Genomic DNA, 18700 nt, shown 5'->3' with positions numbered 1-18700 from the left:
CACATCAACAAATCATTTTACATCAATAAAATCACCTTTTCCCGTCATGCCTCAACCTAAAAAAAATTGGTGGTGGAGTGACTTTTTGTGATGAGATAACACCACTTTTCTTTTTTTTTTTTAGTTTTTGCAATAGTTAAAACGTGAGCGTCTAAGTAAAATTTTATTTTTTTTCAGCCAAAATAAGGTAAGAAACATGACTTCATAAATTCTCTTAGAAGTGAATCTTTAGATGGGTTGGTAAATGTTGAATCATAAGTCGTTGATCGTAAATGGTGAGGTGGAGCAAACTATAAATAGTACAAATAATTCCACGTTTTATATTCGAGTTTATATGAATTCTTCTTCTTTTTTAAATCATTAATTATATAACTATAATCAAACTTCATATATATTCATATTAAATAACAAAATCTCATAACAATGTTGGCTCCAGGAAAGGCTTTATTAGCAGGCAGTGTTTTATACGGTGCTGGTGTTTATTGGATGTTTACCAATTACTACAACAAATCATCTATCAAAAAGGCTTTTGTTAGAAGTGATGCTGAATATAACAACGTTAAAATAATGCAACATCCATAGGTTAAGTTGATTCTTGCCTAGTTAGGTATTTATTTAAAATTGATTTTAATGCTATTAACGTATATAACGAAATACACGATTCTTTTATAAACAAAAAAAAGTATCTATTTATATTATGTAAAGTCTAACACCAGAATCTATAAAATCTATAATAAAATGGTTTAGATTTAAGAAATTGCTTCTCTTCAGCAATTTCTTGCTTTAATAATTCAAGATCAACATCTCTTCTACCTGTATCTAAATCAATATCTTCTAATTTAATCATGATTCTTCTCCATGATTTACGATAAGTCTTATGACCAATTATCATTAAGATTAATAATGGTAACGATAAACAATTTTGCCAGAAAGTTTCAGCTGAAACTCCATCTCCAATAGGCCAAATTGAAACCCAAATTTCTCCAATCACAATTAAAAATAAAATTATTGCTCCAGTATATGATCCAAAAGTTCCCATTGGTGATACAAATGCTACTTCATCTAAGGATCTACCTTGAGCATGCAATGCCCATCTCCATCTTAAATGAGTAAAACAAATAGCCATCCAAGTGAAAAATGATGATAATGAACAGACTGAAAAGAACCACGTGAATACAGTATCTTGATTATTGTTTGATACTAAAAATCCTAACAATCCAATCAAATTGGTAAACATAATAGCAACCATTGGTCTTCCTGCTTTATCAATAAATCCAAAGATTGAGGGAATTAATCCTTGGGCAGCCAAAGAAGCTAAAGTTCTTGAACAACCATAAACAGATGAATTACCCACAGAAACAACAGCTACTAAAATAACAGAATTCATGATATGGGGTAATACTTTAATACCACCATTTTGAATAGCAATAACAAATGGTGATGAGGTAATATCTTCGGATGATGAACCATCTAATAATCTTGGATCATTATAAGGTACCAAACAACCAATAATAATGGCAGTTACTACATAAAATAAAGTAATTCTCCAAAACACTTGTTTAGTAGCTTTTGGTAATGATTTTCTTGGATTTTGAGTTTCAGCAGCTGCTAATGCTACTAATTCAATACCACCAAATGAAAATGCTGCACTTATAAATACTGAACAAACACCTTTAAATCCATGATTAAAAGCTCCAGGATTATGCCAGTATCTACCTCCAATATAACCTTGTTCTCCAACTCCACTAATGATACAAATACCAAGTATAGAGAATCCAACCACCGCTAAAACTTTAATAAATGATAATACATATTCAACTTCACCATATCCTTTAACTCCAAAGAAATTAATCGATATAATAATCACATAAAATATAGCTACCCAAACGGCTGGATTAACTGTTTCATTCCAATATTCAATAGTTAAAGCACATGCCACTAATTCTGAAGGAAATGAAATCAACCAAGAACAAGCATATAAAAGACCTAAAGTCCAACCCCAACTATCATCAACAAATCTAGTAAAGAAAGCATTAAACGAACCAGAAACAGGGAATTGTACGGACAATTCACCAAGAGAGAAAATCACACATAACATTGAATAACCCACTAATACATAACCAATCAACATACCTGCTGGACCACCTAATGATAAAGCATATGAACTACCCACAAACAAACCAGTACCAATAGATCCACCAATGGCAATCATTTGTAAATGTCTTGATTTTAATCTTCTAGCTAATGGATGTCTTGAATTTGCAATGACTGATTTCTCAATAGCTGACATTTTCGAGGTATCAATACCATCTTCTTCAAAATTAATAGGTTTAAATGAATCGATGAATTTGGCAAATCCTGTAAGTTGAGTTGTTGAAAGAGCTCCTGAAGAATAAGAACTGGCATCACTGAGTGATTCTTCATCAATATCATTATTGATTACTTTTTTACTCTTGGATTGACTAAAGGCATCTGAGTTATCGTGAGATATATTTTTCTCATAATCTTCATTATACAGCATTTTGACTTTGTTATCTCTATTTTGGTTCTTCTTATCAGTGGAAGCAATAGTTTGCTAAGATTAGCTATAGAAAATAGAACAAAAGTTATTAGATAACTTATAAGAAAGATCAAAAACAACAGTCAAATTCATATTTTTATCTCTAAATCAAATTTCGAACTCTCCTCCATATATATATATCAGTAAATTTATTTCATATCTTGTTACATTCAAACCTTAATTAGGCTGCTAACCGCCATTTGCAGAAAGAAAGAAAGACAAAAAAAAAAGCCCTCTCTTCTCCATGCTAAAAAATATTTCCTACTTCAACTATGGCGCTGCAAATTAAGTAATTTTTAGTGGGATTAACTAGGAAGGAATAAGTCATACGGCACTAACTATTGGGGGGTCGTCTGATCAAGTAGGGATACTATTTTTTACATACTCATATTTAGAACTCCTTAGGTTTAGCTTTGGTTTCCATTGGAAAAAGTTTTTGATTAAGGAATTTAAAAGGCATTCTTACTATTACTTTGTATAGTTCAAAAGTTTAAATTTATGTCTGGTAATGGTATAATTAGAGACAATTCTAAAAACTATAATGAACAAGAAATTTCTTAAATTGTAATTATTTCACAAAACATAACTATAAATTAAATTAACTGTACCTTTGTGTGGCTTCTACTTAATTATACTCAATTTCGGATTATTAAACATTACACTAAATGGATTCAAAATCTCAGTTTAAGATTTTAGACGCTGTTGAACCTTCAACCCTTTGAATGGTATGCAGTTGTTATTGTTTCAAATATTGAAAATGGTATTAAATTCATTAATCAAGCTTAAACATACCAATCCCCCCCGTCTTTCTTCTGACATGTTACTATCAGTAAGTTGCATAGAAGTATGCGCAAGGGTGAAAAAAGCCAATTTGCGCAAAATGCATTTTATCCCTAACTTCTGGTAAAATTTATTTATTGTCAGTCTAGCTAGATTGGATGAAGACTGCCTCCACTTGTTCGGGATAGAGATACGTAGATAGTTTCAAATTATTTTTAAATAACCTATTTTTAAATATTAGCCTAAATTTATTAACTCAATGGAGCCGTAGGATATTTCCCAAATGAGACTAATTTGCGCTTAAAAGTGTGGATGTTTTGTATAGTGGAATTAACCTCCGTTATAGGAATTGCAAGAAAATATGGATCAACTATAAAGGTATCAAATCTATTTTGACATGGATGTGATAGTTTGCATTCTCCATACCTATCAAATCGTCAATTTCGCTTCTAAATACCCAAAGTTACTTAAAGTTGACCACTGTCAAACTTTATTTTCTTTCCTACATCTTCTCAATGTTTATTTACAAAATTTACAATTAATTTTTTTCATTCTTTACTTAACCTGTCATGTTTAATACAAGGATTATATACCCTTATTTAATTAAAATAATACAATTTAATCAGCTGTAGATATGGAAGAGTCCAATTCCATGTTACTTCTACTATCATCTGAACTTGGTTCTTTAGAACCCGCACTACTACTAAGAATTCCATTTCCATTGACATTCCCATTGGCCTTAAGTTTGGCCATAGCTTCAACAGCTGCTAAAGGTTCAGTTATATTTCCATGTTCATCTCTTTTAACCGGAATAGTACCATCACCAGTAGCTGCATATAATGGACAAGATTTATTAGTTCTAATATGTCCAAATGAACCACAAGATTTACATCTTCTCGTAGTACTCTTACCTTTACCAATACCTTTACCACCTATAGCATATGAACCATCTGGTAACAACACAGTATTAGCATCAATAATAGTACCACCGGCAGCAGCGGCTGCATGAATGGAATCTTTAGGTGGTTTCTTAGCTCTACTTTGTTTAGCTCTCTTTTCAACATTGGCTAACATATCCAATAAAGCTTTACGTCTAACTTTATTTAATTCTTTATCATTGGTTGGTAAGATTTCAGTAACATCAGCATTCTTTAATAATTCATCTTCAAGTTGTTTCTTTCGTTTAATATAAGCATTAATTAAGCGAGGATCTGAAATTGTTTCAACTTTTCTTTGCACTATACCGTTTTCATCCCAAACTCTTCTTGTGATTCTTAATACTTTATCACCAATGTTATTAACCTGCTCTTTATTAGCTTCAGCTAATTTCTTTTCTTCTTTAACCACATTCTTGATGTATTTTTCATGATTAGCTGGCGTGTATTCATCATAAATGGTTTGAAGATTGAAATCTGATCCATGATCAACTAAAGAACTTCTTTGAGAATACCAAATTCTTTTAACTTCTGCTTCATATAATTTTTGTTGATATGCAGCTGTATTAACTTTAGGGATTTTTTCTTTTGGAGGTGGGAACATTGGTTTGAAACCGTTCTTCTGCGTCGATCTTAATAATGAGTAACCCAACCCAATACCAGAAGGATCACCTTCACCATTAAGTTGAAGCATGAATTTAGCCAGAGTAGATCCCAAAAAGTTCTTAGTTATATTCCAAGGTGATAATTCTTCATCAATATCAATTTCAGCATCTGGATCTCTTGCCTTTCTTGCTTTTTCTTTTTCTTTTTTGGTATTGTTATCGTCCTCATCTTCTTTTGGAAGTTCAACACTATCCTCTTTTTCCTTTTTATCCTTATCTTTGTCTTTCTTTTCTTTTTTAACTTCTTCCTTTTTAGTATCTTCCTTTTCACCATAAATCATGGCTATATCATCTAATAATTGCTGACCAAATTGCATACTATCAAGTAAAGAAGAATCTTCTGGCGTTATCATAGCTCTTATTTCATCTTCGTTGGGGACAGTATCACTATTTCTAATTTTCCAGAACCCTTGATCATCCCCCTGTCTTTGATATTCCATAAACTCTTTTAATCTTTGTCTATTCTGCATATCATTTTGATCGGGGAAATGTTTGGAAACATCTTTAACCGATATACGGGCATTTCCAAGATTATTCATCACTCTAAATACAACCATTTTCAATCTATTCTTAGAAGTGTTTGTTACCTTTCTGGAATGAGGGGCTGGTACTTCAATCACTGGGAAAATATTACCAACAGCAAATACATTATTAATAGCTCTTAAGAAATATCGTTGATGAGAACCAGCTCCTTGTGATCTAACCAATAAGAAATCAGTACTTTTGGCTTCATGTTTAAAAATTGGAGCCCTTACCATGTTATTATATAAGGTAGGTACAAAATCACCAGGAGCAACTTCACCATAGTTCCAGAATGGAGATCTATCTTCAACACCTAAAACATGTGTTTCACCAACCAGAGTTTTGGGTCTTGATGAATCATCCTCTCTTTCTTTACGATAATAATTAATAATTTTAGAACCCATACCAAAGTTTGATAATATTGCTGGATATTCTTCAGAATATTCTAAACCAAATATTGGAGCACTATCAGTAGCTGTTAAATCAGAAGTTTTGGAAAATATCTCTTTTAATGACCTACCTTTATCCTTCTTCTTCTTACGTTGTTTAACCTTAGAAAAACTAAGTAATGAACCAGGACGTATAATGAATTGTGGTCTGTGAAATGAACGAGCTTCTTGTTTTGTCAACTTAACTTTATAGTAAGGACCTTGAAGACGCAAGGCGGGAACAGAATGTTCGATATTAAGATTACTTAATTGACTTCTGACCTTGGTATTATAGTTATCCTTAAGGATTTCATATGCTTTATCGTTTGATATATTGAATTTCAAATCCATTAATTTCTCATTGGTTGGAATAAATGCTTTTGATAAGGACTTCTGTTGCTGAGGTATGAATAAAAGATTTGGGTCATTCATATCAAGCTTGATAACATCATCATTCAATTGACCATTGAATATATATTCATCATCCTCATCAGATGGTAAATCTAACATATTAGTATCCATATTAGGTATTATCTTTTTAACTTTATCTTCATCACCAGCATTTATAATGGCATCATCATCCCAATCAGCAGTTGCAAGTATTAAATCCTTTGAAAAATCAGTAAATTTATCACTACTGCTCCAATCTTTATCTAAGAATGGTTCATTCCTTAGGAATGTTTCTTTCTGAGTTCTCTTATAGTTCAATGCTTTGATGAAATCAATATCAGTTTGATTTATATGTACAATTCCTCTATTTGATGAAGATGGAATATTATTTGGAATAGGTTTATTTGATTTAAACAATCTCTTCAGATCAAAATCCATTTCCAAGTTGATTTTATTTGGCATTAATGGTTTAACAGTTTTCTTAAAGGTTAATGGTGGACGATGATATCTATAATATTTTGGTTCGGGTTGAAATAATAAATGATAATTAAATGGTTTATGCCTTGAATATGTTGGAAAATGATATGCTATATTCCTCCTTTCATGTTTGACTTCCAAACGTTTTACTATTCTTTGTAATTTCCGCTTCTTCTTCAATCGTTCATTATCCTGGATTAGATTACGTTTTTTTGATTCTGGCGCTGGAATGATATTCTCTTCAAATATTTCACCCATGTCTAAATCTTTCAATCCATCATCATCATTCATGAAATGATTATCATGCCCCAAATCATTAAATAAGTTATTATTCATTCCATTGTTATCATTATCGAACACATCATCTCCATTACCAAACATATCATCAAACTCAGCATTGGCTTGTTCTTGTAATTCTTCTTCCTGTACTTCTTCATTCAATTGATCATCCAAGTTAGGAATCCCATTAGCGGTATTAGAAGGTTCTTCTTCCTCTGGTAAGTCTTCATCATCTGCCAACTCATCAATATCCTCATAATCAACAGCGTCATCAGCATGTACTGTCTTTCTTTCCCGAAAGATATCTTCAATCAACTTATCATCGGGAACTTCACTTGGATTAATGATATCTTGGAGAAGCTTATCATCATCATTCGCATCACTGTTTCCATTAGATGATCTGGACGGTCCAGGCATCTTTGCTCAACAGTACCAGATGTATATACGATGAAGATTAACTATTGATCCTAAGTTCGTATATGCCTTGTCTTCATATAGTTTAGTTTTTTGGCGTTGTATTTTTGTACTGACTTAGAATTTAGAGGGACGTGCGAAATGTTCAAAATGTAAATAACAATTTTTAAACTCTGATTCAGAATCATTAAGGGTATCGTATTAAGAATAACCAAGAGATAGGATAAAGAAGAAGATGTCTTTGACGAAGTTTGTGAATAAGAAAGTGCTTAAAAATGTTATAGTAATGTTGAAGAATGGCGATCACCTGTCGATTGAATTTGATTCTAATGATGACTGTGAAACATATATCATAACAAACCCAATTGCGTTCTTAAAATATATATCAGATGTATTATTAAGAGAATATAAGGAGAAGTATGTCATTGTACTGATGACAGAGTTTCCTCAGCTATTAAGAGTTTTGAAATATCTTCATGAGAAAGTTACAGAGGGCAAGGATATATATCAACTAGACTTTACGAAACAATACAATCGTCACTTACAGTCAGATGAAGTTAATCAAATCAACTTAACACCAGATATTGGTCATGGAGACAAACCATTTTCATTTGAGTTAGTCGTTGTTATAGACCCACATTCTTTGACATTAGACAAGACTAATCATACCACCACAAATAATAACACAAGTATAATATTATCAACGGTCGATAGTATTTACATACATCAATATTCAAGGTACTTTACCCTCAAGCATGGAGGAAGATTTGTCATTGTGAATGATTTGGACGTATTAACCAAAGAGTCAGCACATCTGTTCATTAAGTACGTGCATGCTTTATCAGAAGCACAACCAATATTCGAATCATCAAAGAAGAAGATATTTAATCAAGACTTCATTATTAATTTATTTATTCCTAAAGCTTGGGATTCATGGAATAAAATCTCATTGATCTCAAAGTCAAGTGTATTCCATGATAATAATACATTATTGAATAATGTTGAAATCATTCAACAATTAGATCAAAGTTACAATCGATTCTTATCATTTGACAATATGGAATCTAATTTCAAATTTGAAGATTATCCTCTATTATCATTCAAACAATCAAATACAATATCAACACCTCCAACTATTACCATCCAACAAAGATTATCATTTCATGATCTACTAAACCAAGCATTGCAATAACAGTTCCCAAATAGGCAATTCCTGCACACAAAAGATGAACAAAATCGAAAAAAAAAAAATCTCAACACCATCAAAGCAGCTCTAGAAAAATTTAGGGTAATAGAAAAATGTAAGATTGTGCCAGAGGATGCAACTCTAGTCTTTTAGCAATATTTAGGCTATTCTTTTAACCTGATTAAGAATACATAAGGGTATATATAGGACTAAGACATATTGAGTACATATATAAACATATGAGAAATTTATAAGGAGTAAGGATAGATCAAAGAGTGAATCATTAAAATAGTTGCAAGCATAGTAAAGTTGAATCAATTGATAATCTAAAAGTGACAAGTTTCCAAGTTTAAATTGAATTAACTTTGCATTATTTCAAAATTGTATTATGTCAGATGATCCATTAAGTCATAGTACAGCTCGATTGTCTATATCCACCATTGATGTTGAGAATGATAATCCTAGACTTCAAGTTAAAGAATTATTGAATAGTACTGAATTAACAAGAAGAGATTCTGTGGTTTCTATAACTTCAATGGATGAAATTGATAGTCTTAAAACTAACGAAAGAATGAAAAGAAGAAGATCATCCATACCGATCATTAAGGATAACTTATCCAATAACATCAATAACAATAATAATAATAATGGTAACATCCATCGTGATAAAAGAAATAAATTAGATATACCGAGTAATGGTAGTTCTGAAAGTAATACCAATAAGAAATCAAAAAAAAAACATAGAACTCCATCATTACAATTTGATATTGAAGAAAGTGACAAACGATTACCATTCCATTGTATACGAGAATTAGTATTAAAGGCATTCAACAGTAGTAGTAATAAATCTAAATGGTTTAGATTTGAACATGAGAATTTTATACCTAATGTTGTGTTTTGTTTAGTACCAGGATTACCAGCAGATAAATTTTCCATTGTGGATGATTCATCTAAAAGTCAATTAATTTCAATGGAATCGGTGGAGTCTAATGAAGATTTAGATTTCTTTAATAATAATTTCAAACAATTCATTCAAACTTCATGTCCTGGTGGGAAGGATACTTTATTCCCTCCAATCCAAGCTATAACTAATATTCCCTTAACCAAACGAGAAAAGAGTGATTTATTAAATGCTCCTAAGAATAAATCAATTACAATTTATGATTTATTATTGACTGAATCTCAATTGATCCAAAATAATTATCCTATGAGTCTTGATGATGAAGATAAAGTAGATAAAGGATGGGTTGAGACCAAGTCATTTGAACATGAAGGATCTCATATTTTTGCATTAGATTGTGAATTTTGTCAATCAAATAGTGGGAAAGTATTAACTCGTATTTCATTAATTAATTTCCAAGGTGATTTAGTTATGGATTTATTAGTGAAACCTGATGAAGAAATTACTGATTATTTAACTAAATATTCAGGTATAACAGAAGAACTTTTAAAAGATGTAACTACCACATTACAAGATATTCAAACCAAACTTCTTGCCATAATATCTGATGATGATATTTTGATAGGTCATTCATTAGAATCAGATTTAAATGTGATGAAAATAAAACATACTAAGATAGTCGATACATCAGTGATATATGAACATGTTAGAGGACCACCTCTGAAACCATCATTGAAATGGTTGAGTAATAAATTCCTTAATCGAGCTATTCAAACTGGTGAATTGAATGGCGATGGGCATTCATCAATTGAAGATGCTCAAGCATGTTTGGATTTAGTTAAATTGAAATTCACGGAGGGGAAATATTTTGGATTAAATGTAGGTGAAATGTCATTATTTAAAAAGATTAGTAAAGAGTTTAAACAAGATGATTTCAAATCATTATTTATTAATTATAGTGATTATAAATATCAAGAAGCATATAATGAACCAATTGAGAATAAAGTTCAAGTGGAATATGTTAATAATGATGATGAAGTGGTTGAAAAATTTGTTGAAAATTTCAATGAAGATAAAAGATTCACAATATTAACGCTTCGAGAACTTGAATTTAATAATAATGATCGATTTAATTGTCAAATTCCTGAACATTATAATGGTATCCGAGATAGTAAAAGTGAAGAAGAGATGAATGAATTATACAAGACTTTGAATCAACGATTAACTACAATTTATGAACGATTACCTCAAGATAGTTTAATGATAATTCATTCTGTGATTGGAGATGCTAAAGAAATGATTCGATTACAGAATATTCGAAAGCAATTTCAAAAATTAGAACGTGAAGGAGTTGATGTAACTAAATTGGCAAGTGAAGATAGTTGGGATTTTGATAAATTACAAGAATTATATGAAGCAACTACCAATGCAAAGAAATCGGTCACTTTTATAACGTTAAAAGAGTGATACAATTCATTCAAACAATCAAACAATCATATATATATATATAAATAGAAATATACAAAATGTATTCACCATTGAAATAAAACGTAAGACCTAAAAAACATTCATTAAACAATCATTAAATATAAAAAAGTAGAACTATAATTATAACCCTGATATATGACCTTCATCATTTTTAAAACTGATGGCTGATTTCAATTCTTTAGAAGTAGCAATGTAATTATCCGTTTCCATGAAACTCATGGTATCATCTTCATCATCTTCTATATCTTCATCATTATTATTGGCATTACTGCCTTCATCATCCTCTTCATCATCATCATTATCCAAGACTCTATCAACTATGGATGATTTTCTGGAATGATCCGTAATAGGGACTCCATTATAATATTTCCATTGATTTAAATCCAAAATATCGTTAGGATTATAGACATTACTATTTGAAGATGATGATGATTGATTTAATAATTTATGATTTAAATTGGTTTTAACCCAACCTTTTAATTTAATAGAATCAACTAAACTTGCAGTTGAATCATCATCTTTCGATTGAGATGACACTAATGTGGGGGAATACCAATCTTTAACCCAAGTAACGGTATCATCTACCGGTTCATGACGAGGATTATAATTACGATTATGGTGAGGATGATAATGATTATTGGTGGAAGCAACAGTAGTGGAATGAGAAAGTGGGTGCGGAGTACCAGGAGATTGATGAATAGAGTTCATAGGGGATAAGACTGGAGTATGAGTTCCACTACGTGAAAACATAATAACAAGTAATTATGAATTATAAATATGGGAAGGAAACTTAATAACTTACGCTTGAGAGTATATGCTTAGTTGGTGGGTTGGTGGCTGGATGTGTAACGATGTGAACGTGAGCAATATCAATGTGGTGAAATCGGATGGGATGATGTGATATGATATGAGGAGAAGAGAAGAAGAATAAGAAGAAGAAGGAAGAAGAAGAAAGAAGAACAAGTTATCAAATTGTGTTTGCTATTTATAAACCTGATTTCACCCACAACATCCATTCAGTTATCCACACTATAATTGAATCATTAACCATACACTATTTAATATACGATATAAAATTGACAATGGTGTTCAAACCTCATTTTGCTTCCAGATTATAATTTTTAAGTTGCCTCTTTTTTTTTGTCTGTTTTTGTCTGCTTAGTGGTCTTTTTTGTCTTATTTTTATACAACCTCCCTTTTTAATGTTTTTGTCATTTGTCTGATTTTATTCTTATAACTTTCTAGGTTTTTCTTATCCTTACTAGACATATCTCACTTTTACCTGTTGAATGATACTAATTATGTCCATATACAATGTAAACCTATCTTCCCGTTGGACCTTATCATCTCCTATTTGTTAATTACGAACTGATCACCGTTTAAGTAAAAATTAATTAACTCTCGTTATTTAAAAAATTCTAATCAAATCAAAAAAATGCCTGAAATCTTAAATAAAAGTGGGGTTACCACAAACCGCTTTGGCAAAAATATTATTATAAAAAATTGAAGTCAGCTGACACGTCATGTGCCGAATACTTTCCTATTTTGGAAATCAATGATATATATATATATACAAAAGTTGAATATATTCAATCATATTTACAAATTATTAACTTAACTATCATATAAATCTTTATTTACTTAATCGACTGTATTAGCAGCTGCATCAATGAAATTGGCAATTACTTCATTATCTTTCTGTTGCTGTTTTTCTTGTTCCTTTTGTATCATCTGTTGTTTTCGATGTTGTTCTTGTAAATGCTGTTGTTGCTTCAATTGTTCTTGTTTCTTAAGTTGTTTATCTCTTAACTCTCGTTGTCGTCTTTGTGCTTTCTGTTTAACATTATCTAATTTCTTTCGCAATTCTTCTCGTCTCTTTTCATCTCCACTAATTCTTTTATTATAGGATTTAATCATTTGTCGAGGTTTGACTCCGTAAATAGCTTGATATTCACAAAGTAAACAACACTGATCTTCTCCTCCTTTAATGAAATTAGTTATCTTTTCATCAACTTTAGACTCTGATGATGTTTCATCATGATTCTTATTCTTAGATTTCTTTTTTTTCTTTTTGGATGATTTACTTTTAGTAGAATTAGCAGCATTACCAATATCAAGACTATTAATAGATGGTAATCTCATAGATTTACCATTAATATTATTAATATTATTATTATCAGCTCCAAGATTTACTCCATTAGCTTTAGCAAATGCAGCTGCATTCGAAAGTCGTGATTGTAAACTCATTAATCGTAATTTTTCTTCAACATTATTATAAGTCGGTACTAATTTCCCAGTATGATCATACTCAAATGTAAATTCACATGATGGTCCATCGACATTATCATCAAGCTCATGACCTTCATCATCATATTCGTATAAAGAACAATCACAATCATCTATTCCATGAACAGGACATTCTCCAGTATTTAATTCCACTTCAATATGATGGGTTGGATGTTTATAAGGTAAATAACCATCATCGTCATCAACTTCATCTAAATCATAGTCATAATCTTCTTCATCTTCATTATCATCATATTCTTCATTATCATAAAATTGATCAGTATTTTCTTCATGTAATCCTTCTTCATCTTGAGTATCATATAGTGAAAATCCTTGTTTTCTTTTCTTAGGAGCTCCGGACAATTGATGATTTGAATTCAACATTTGTGATATCTTTTCCCTTAAGAAATCAATTTCATTTTCATTTAATAAACTATTATTTTTAGTTAAAGATTTAGATGCTTTATTAATTTGATTGGTTACTTCAGTTATGGGATCAAATGAAGCGCCAAGGGAACCAGAACCACTTGATCTAGCCTTACTTGTAGAACCTTTACTTTCTAATTGATTTATATTATCCGTAAATTCAAATGATGCTTTTTCTAAAGCTTCCAATAGACTATAATCAAATATGGGTTCTGAATCTTTAAAATTATTATTTTTCAAGTTATTCTTAAGCACATCGAAATGTTTATCTTCATCATCTTCATTGGGGAATGGCAGGAAATTATCTTCATCTTGGAATTGTTTATGTATGGCTTGTTGCCAAGTTTCATAGTTCTTCGATACCAATTCAAATAAACGCTGGGGATCAATACCAGTTGCATTTGTACGACCAGGTAGTTTCAAACCATTAGTAGCAGATTTAACAGATGCCCGCACTGGGATAGAATGTGAATTTGCATTGGTTGGTATCTCGTTGTTTCGAGAAGATGATGGTATATTTATATTCTGTTTGCCATTGTTTAGATGTGGTTTTGAGGTAGTATTATTAATAGAACTAGTTGCCTTTTTATCAAGATTCAGACTTAAATTGACATTTGATATGGGGTTTATATCATTCACTGACATTTTCAATGCAGTATATTCCTCTTTAAGCTATCTTCAAATGAAATTAATTCAGTCTGTTTCTATATATAAGTCATAAATCACTTGGTTGCAATGGATCGTCTTCTTTGTACAGTTTAAATTGTCACAAATTTTTTTTTCCTCTCTTCATCAAAGATTACTAGTGAGACTGTACATAATGAGATTTTGGTATACAAATTTGGTTTTATTTACAGATCTATTAAATTTACTCTTTATATAGGGTAATACTCTAATCCTTTTTCAAGGTTCTTTGCTTTTCAGCATTCTTAACAACTTTCTCATCCACGAATAGACCTTTTCTTCTTCTGATAGTATTCATATATCTTCTAGCAACATTTTCTCTTTCCGCAAATTCACCTAATTCTTCTAATTCTTCTTCAGTATGAGGAACCCAGAATGGATCAATGGTTAACATATCAAATCCATCAAAAATTAATTGTGGACTGGCAGCACCTGAAGTTCTCTTTCTGATTTCTTCTGAAAATCCAAAGGCTTCAATCACTGGAATTCTAGCTTCAATAGTGAAAAATGGTGTACCTTCTTTCATCTCTTCAGATATAATTGATCCACCTCTCTTTTGAACAACAGCATAAACTTTACCTAAAACTTCGGCTGATGCTTGAATATCACATGTATACATAGCAAGGAATAATCTTCTTGATTTCAGTAAGAAATCTTTATGAATAAGATCCCTAGTATATGTTATGATTCTTCCACCTAAATTCAATATAGCAGCAGCATCCGATTCGATTCTAGCACTCTTCTTAAGAGTGACTAGAACCCCTTGTAAGGGTTCAGCAGCAATTGGACCTTCATTTGATGCCAATTGAAATCCATTCAACACATTGTTTTCAAACTCAAACTTTGTGGAAGATGACTCTTGGAATACATGTCTGAATTGATTGTTGTTCTTTGGAGATTCAACAAATAAGTTAGGTCCGATTCTTTTTGGTCCAAAAGCAATTATACTATCTACTAAAGCTTCAGATGATTCGAATTCATGTTCGAATTTTTGTTCATCTATGATTTCAATGAATTTTTGTTTAAATTCATTTGAACTATCAGATGACTTTTTTTGAGAATTAAGTTCACTTATTTCTGACTCATGATTGATTAAAAATTTAGTTACTTCAATAGAAATCGGAGAAACATCAAATTCAAGACTAATACCGAGATTATTTTCTTCGTCTGATTCATCATCTGAATCTTCATAATTAGTATCCTTCTTGTTATCAGCTAAACCTTCTTTGAATGGAATGACTGGTTCTTTAACTGTGACCTCGCAACCCTTGGCAAATCGCTCTTCTAAATCTTTCAAACATCTTTCTAAATGAAGTTCTCCAGCCACACACATAATGATTTCACCTGAATCATCATCAAAATACCATTCTAACACTGGATCAGCCTTAGCTAACAAATCCAATCCCCTTTCTAATTTCTCTAATTTGGAAAGATTGGTAGGTTCGACTGCAATCTTCATAATAGGCTTGTTGTGGATTAAGGTCGAACTTGATGCTAAATTAATATATGGTTTATCATCTTCGATTTTAGAACACAAAGTACCATTCTTTAAAATTACTTTATCAAGACCAACTACACCAACAATATTACCGGCCGGAGCTGTAGTGATTTTGACTAATTCTCTACCCATGATTAAATATAATTGTTGTATTTCTACATCATATGTTATTTGTTCTTCGTTAGTTGGATCATCATTGGGTAAGGAAGCATCATATTTAGGTCCCACAACAGTAATTTTTTGACCAACTGTTAAAGAACCAGAATAAAGACGAGTAAAAGCAACCAAAGTCTCGGTTTCTTGTTCTTCTTCCTCTTCTTCTGCATCTTCTTCAAAAGCGTCTTCTTCAAACTCCCATTCAAAGGCATCTTTACTTTTAGGTTGGATAACAAACTCGTCATTGTTGGCGGGTTGTGCAGCACCAACAGCATCGGATGCTTTCTTGGCTAATTCTCTAGCTATTCTTCCTCTTTCTTGGATTCGCTCAGCTGTTAACTCACCACCGACTGGTGTATCTTTTGGAAGTTCTTTATTAGGAATAGAAAGCATTTTAGAAATATATGCTAAGGTATGATGTTCTGGATCAGATGAATCACAGTTACGAATTGCTTTATCAAATTCTATATCGACTAATTTCGATTTATCCTTTTCAGAACCAACCACATTATAGATACTTTCATCCAAAACTTTTTCAATTCTTTCTGATTGTGAGATTATTGGACTTGGTAAATAATCGATAACAGTTCCTAAGATAGCATGACTTATAGGAATCCATTGTGACATTACTAAATTTAATAAATTCTTATAATCTTTAGAACGTAAATCCCTAGGAGTTATCTTAGCTCCTAATTTTTCAATAATCTTTTCCAACTTTTCTTGATTTCTTTCTATAATACAGTTTTCATATACTGCCCAAATTTGTTCTAAAATTAAAGATACAAATAATGGTTTTAAGCTTTGTTGTTTTGCAGTTAATTTCTTACCTGGGATAATTTTCTTATTCTTCATATCAAGATAAAATTCACCCCAGAGAGTCTTTGTTAATACGCTATGAGAGAAACCCAATTTCGCAGCATATATTCTTGAAAATGTATTCACTGTAAATGCCCATCCATCAATAGCAGAAGCAAAGATGACATTATTTTTCTCAGGTGTAAAATATAATCCTTCATCATCTTTTTCAACAAATTCACTATCTTCTCCACTTTCTCTCCAAATCATATCATCCTCCATTCTATCACCTGCGAAAAATGAACCAATAACAGAATTAACTTGTTCAATAACTCTTGAAATATGTTGATATGCTTCCAATGGCGTCAATTTCCATTCAAGAATCAAACGATCGATTTTGTTAATGACCAACACTGGTTTTAATTTATCAATCCAACATTGTCTAAGTACATTCACAGTTTGAGAACATACCCCTTCAACAGCATCAACTAATACCACGGCACCATCACATAATCTTGATGATGTAGACACTTCTGATGAAAAATCAATATGACCTGGAGAATCAATCAAATTAATTAAATATTCATTGATTTCAGTTTCTTCAGAGTCTTGCTTTCTACGACCCATCTTGAAATATAATGATATAGCTGATGATTCCATTGTAATACCTCTTAATTGCTCATCTTCTCTGGAATCTAAGTATCTGACTTTACCTGCCATTCTTTGTGATATAATCCCATTTGTGGCTAATAAAGAGTCACTTAATGAAGTTTTACCATGATCCACATGAGCCAATATACAGATATTCCTTATACATGACGGATTCAGTTGTAATTGATTGATTGTTTCTTCAGATAATCTCATGGCTTATATTCTTGTCGTGATAGTATGATTGATTTATAATAATAGAATTATGTTGCCAATTTTTTTTTGTGCTTATAGATTTGAATCATCGCACTGTAAAAATGAAAATATTGAAAATTTATTGATCTCTAATAGTAATCATCTTGAGATATCACTACTACTTTGAAGGTTCATGGGTGTTTATCTTATGATATAGATAGAGTTGAATTAGAGTACTGACTAACTATGAACTGTCCATTATGTTCGACTGCACTTAAACAACATTTGTTACAACCAACCATATCAATTATATCATGTCCTAGTGAAACTTGTATATATCCATTCAACTTATCCATCAGTGAATTAAAACAACAAAATCTAATCATATCTAATATCAATGAGTCCGATATAATGCATCATATGGAATCGAAAATGATCAACGAAGCCAATGTCAACAAGAATATAGCACGGTTTATATCGAAGGCCGATGATGAGATCATGAATTTAGTTAAACGATAGACTAATCATCAACATTTTGTTGTCCGAAATGAAATTCATTAATAACTCAATCACCAATTCATATCAAGTACTATATATTACTTGATATAATATGGATCATGGGTTCCCAGTTATAATATCATATTTTGCAGTAAATAGTAAGGTAAAGATCCGGGTAAGAAACTACCTTTTAGTTGTAGGTCGTGTACTTTCAGCTAAACATTTCCTAATTGGGAAAGGCCAACGAAAAAGTTTTTCTGGTGTGAACCAGAGGAGGTTTAAGGGTTGAGTTGAGATTGGTGTGTTTTGAAGATTTATCTATTTAGCTTCTTTCTAGTTCTTTAATTACATAGTTTTAAATAATACATCTCCCCCAAATACTTAGAAATTGTATTGTCCTTTATAAAGAATAACCTTTCTGCAACTCCATTTTTAAATAACAACAACTACGAGAGTTCAGATCCAAATTATATTTATTCTTTCCAAAAA

General features: G+C 31.2%; 8 protein-coding genes across 8 annotated transcripts; 4 read left to right on the top strand and 4 right to left on the bottom strand. All coding sequences in view use genetic code 12, as the record gives it.

Moving 5' to 3' along the window:
• The first annotated feature begins 105 nt into the window (after nucleotides 1–105).
• DFJ63DRAFT_320809 (uncharacterized protein) lies at nucleotides 106–682 on the top strand. Its single transcript, XM_064907254.1, has one exon. It carries the CDS (start codon nucleotides 424–426, stop codon nucleotides 580–582), a length of 159 nt encoding a protein of 52 aa, XP_064760035.1. The 5' UTR covers nucleotides 106–423; the 3' UTR covers nucleotides 583–682.
• A 24-nt stretch (nucleotides 683–706) lies between these two features.
• On the bottom strand, nucleotides 707–2521 carry GAP4 (Gap4p; the record flags this gene model as incomplete). Its single annotated transcript, XM_064905283.1, has 1 exon — nucleotides 707–2521. One exon carries the CDS (start codon nucleotides 2519–2521, stop codon nucleotides 707–709), a length of 1815 nt encoding a protein of 604 aa, XP_064760034.1.
• Nucleotides 2522–3958: 1437 nt separating this feature from the next.
• Nucleotides 3959–7453, bottom strand: TAF145 (Taf145p; the record flags this gene model as incomplete). Its single annotated transcript, XM_064905272.1, has 2 exons — nucleotides 3959–5055; nucleotides 5212–7453. 2 exons carry the CDS (start codon nucleotides 7451–7453, stop codon nucleotides 3959–3961), a joined length of 3339 nt encoding a protein of 1112 aa, XP_064760033.1.
• Nucleotides 7454–7685: 232 nt separating this feature from the next.
• Nucleotides 7686–8642, top strand: DFJ63DRAFT_315320 (uncharacterized protein; the record flags this gene model as incomplete). Its single annotated transcript, XM_064906528.1, has 1 exon — nucleotides 7686–8642. The coding sequence occupies one exon, from the start codon at nucleotides 7686–7688 to the stop codon at nucleotides 8640–8642; it is 957 nt and encodes a 318-aa protein (XP_064760032.1).
• Nucleotides 8643–9261: 619 nt separating this feature from the next.
• DFJ63DRAFT_320805 (uncharacterized protein) lies at nucleotides 9262–11057 on the top strand. Its single transcript, XM_064907253.1, has one exon. The coding sequence runs from the start codon at nucleotides 9607–9609 to the stop codon at nucleotides 11002–11004; it is 1398 nt and encodes a 465-aa protein (XP_064760031.1). The 5' UTR covers nucleotides 9262–9606; the 3' UTR covers nucleotides 11005–11057.
• DFJ63DRAFT_320802 (uncharacterized protein) lies at nucleotides 11058–12235 on the bottom strand. Its single transcript, XM_064907252.1, has one exon. It carries the CDS (start codon nucleotides 11773–11775, stop codon nucleotides 11146–11148), a length of 630 nt encoding a protein of 209 aa, XP_064760030.1. The 5' UTR covers nucleotides 11776–12235; the 3' UTR covers nucleotides 11058–11145.
• A 2270-nt stretch (nucleotides 12236–14505) lies between these two features.
• RIA1 (GTPase) lies at nucleotides 14506–17832 on the bottom strand. Its single transcript, XM_064904275.1, has one exon. The coding sequence runs from the start codon at nucleotides 17732–17734 to the stop codon at nucleotides 14630–14632; it is 3105 nt and encodes a 1034-aa protein (XP_064760029.1). The 5' UTR covers nucleotides 17735–17832; the 3' UTR covers nucleotides 14506–14629.
• DFJ63DRAFT_320797 (uncharacterized protein) lies at nucleotides 17830–18549 on the top strand. The gene has a single exon (XM_064907251.1). It carries the CDS (start codon nucleotides 17960–17962, stop codon nucleotides 18230–18232), a length of 273 nt encoding a protein of 90 aa, XP_064760028.1. The 5' UTR covers nucleotides 17830–17959; the 3' UTR covers nucleotides 18233–18549.
• Nucleotides 18550–18700: the final 151 nt, after the last annotated feature.

This window comes from Scheffersomyces coipomensis (genome assembly GCF_036884675.1).
Source record: "Scheffersomyces coipomensis strain NRRL Y-17651 chromosome Unknown DFJ63scaffold_7, whole genome shotgun sequence".
NCBI lineage: Eukaryota > Fungi > Ascomycota > Pichiomycetes > Serinales > Debaryomycetaceae > Scheffersomyces > Scheffersomyces coipomensis.
This window is presented reverse-complemented; position numbering and strand designations above follow the sequence as displayed.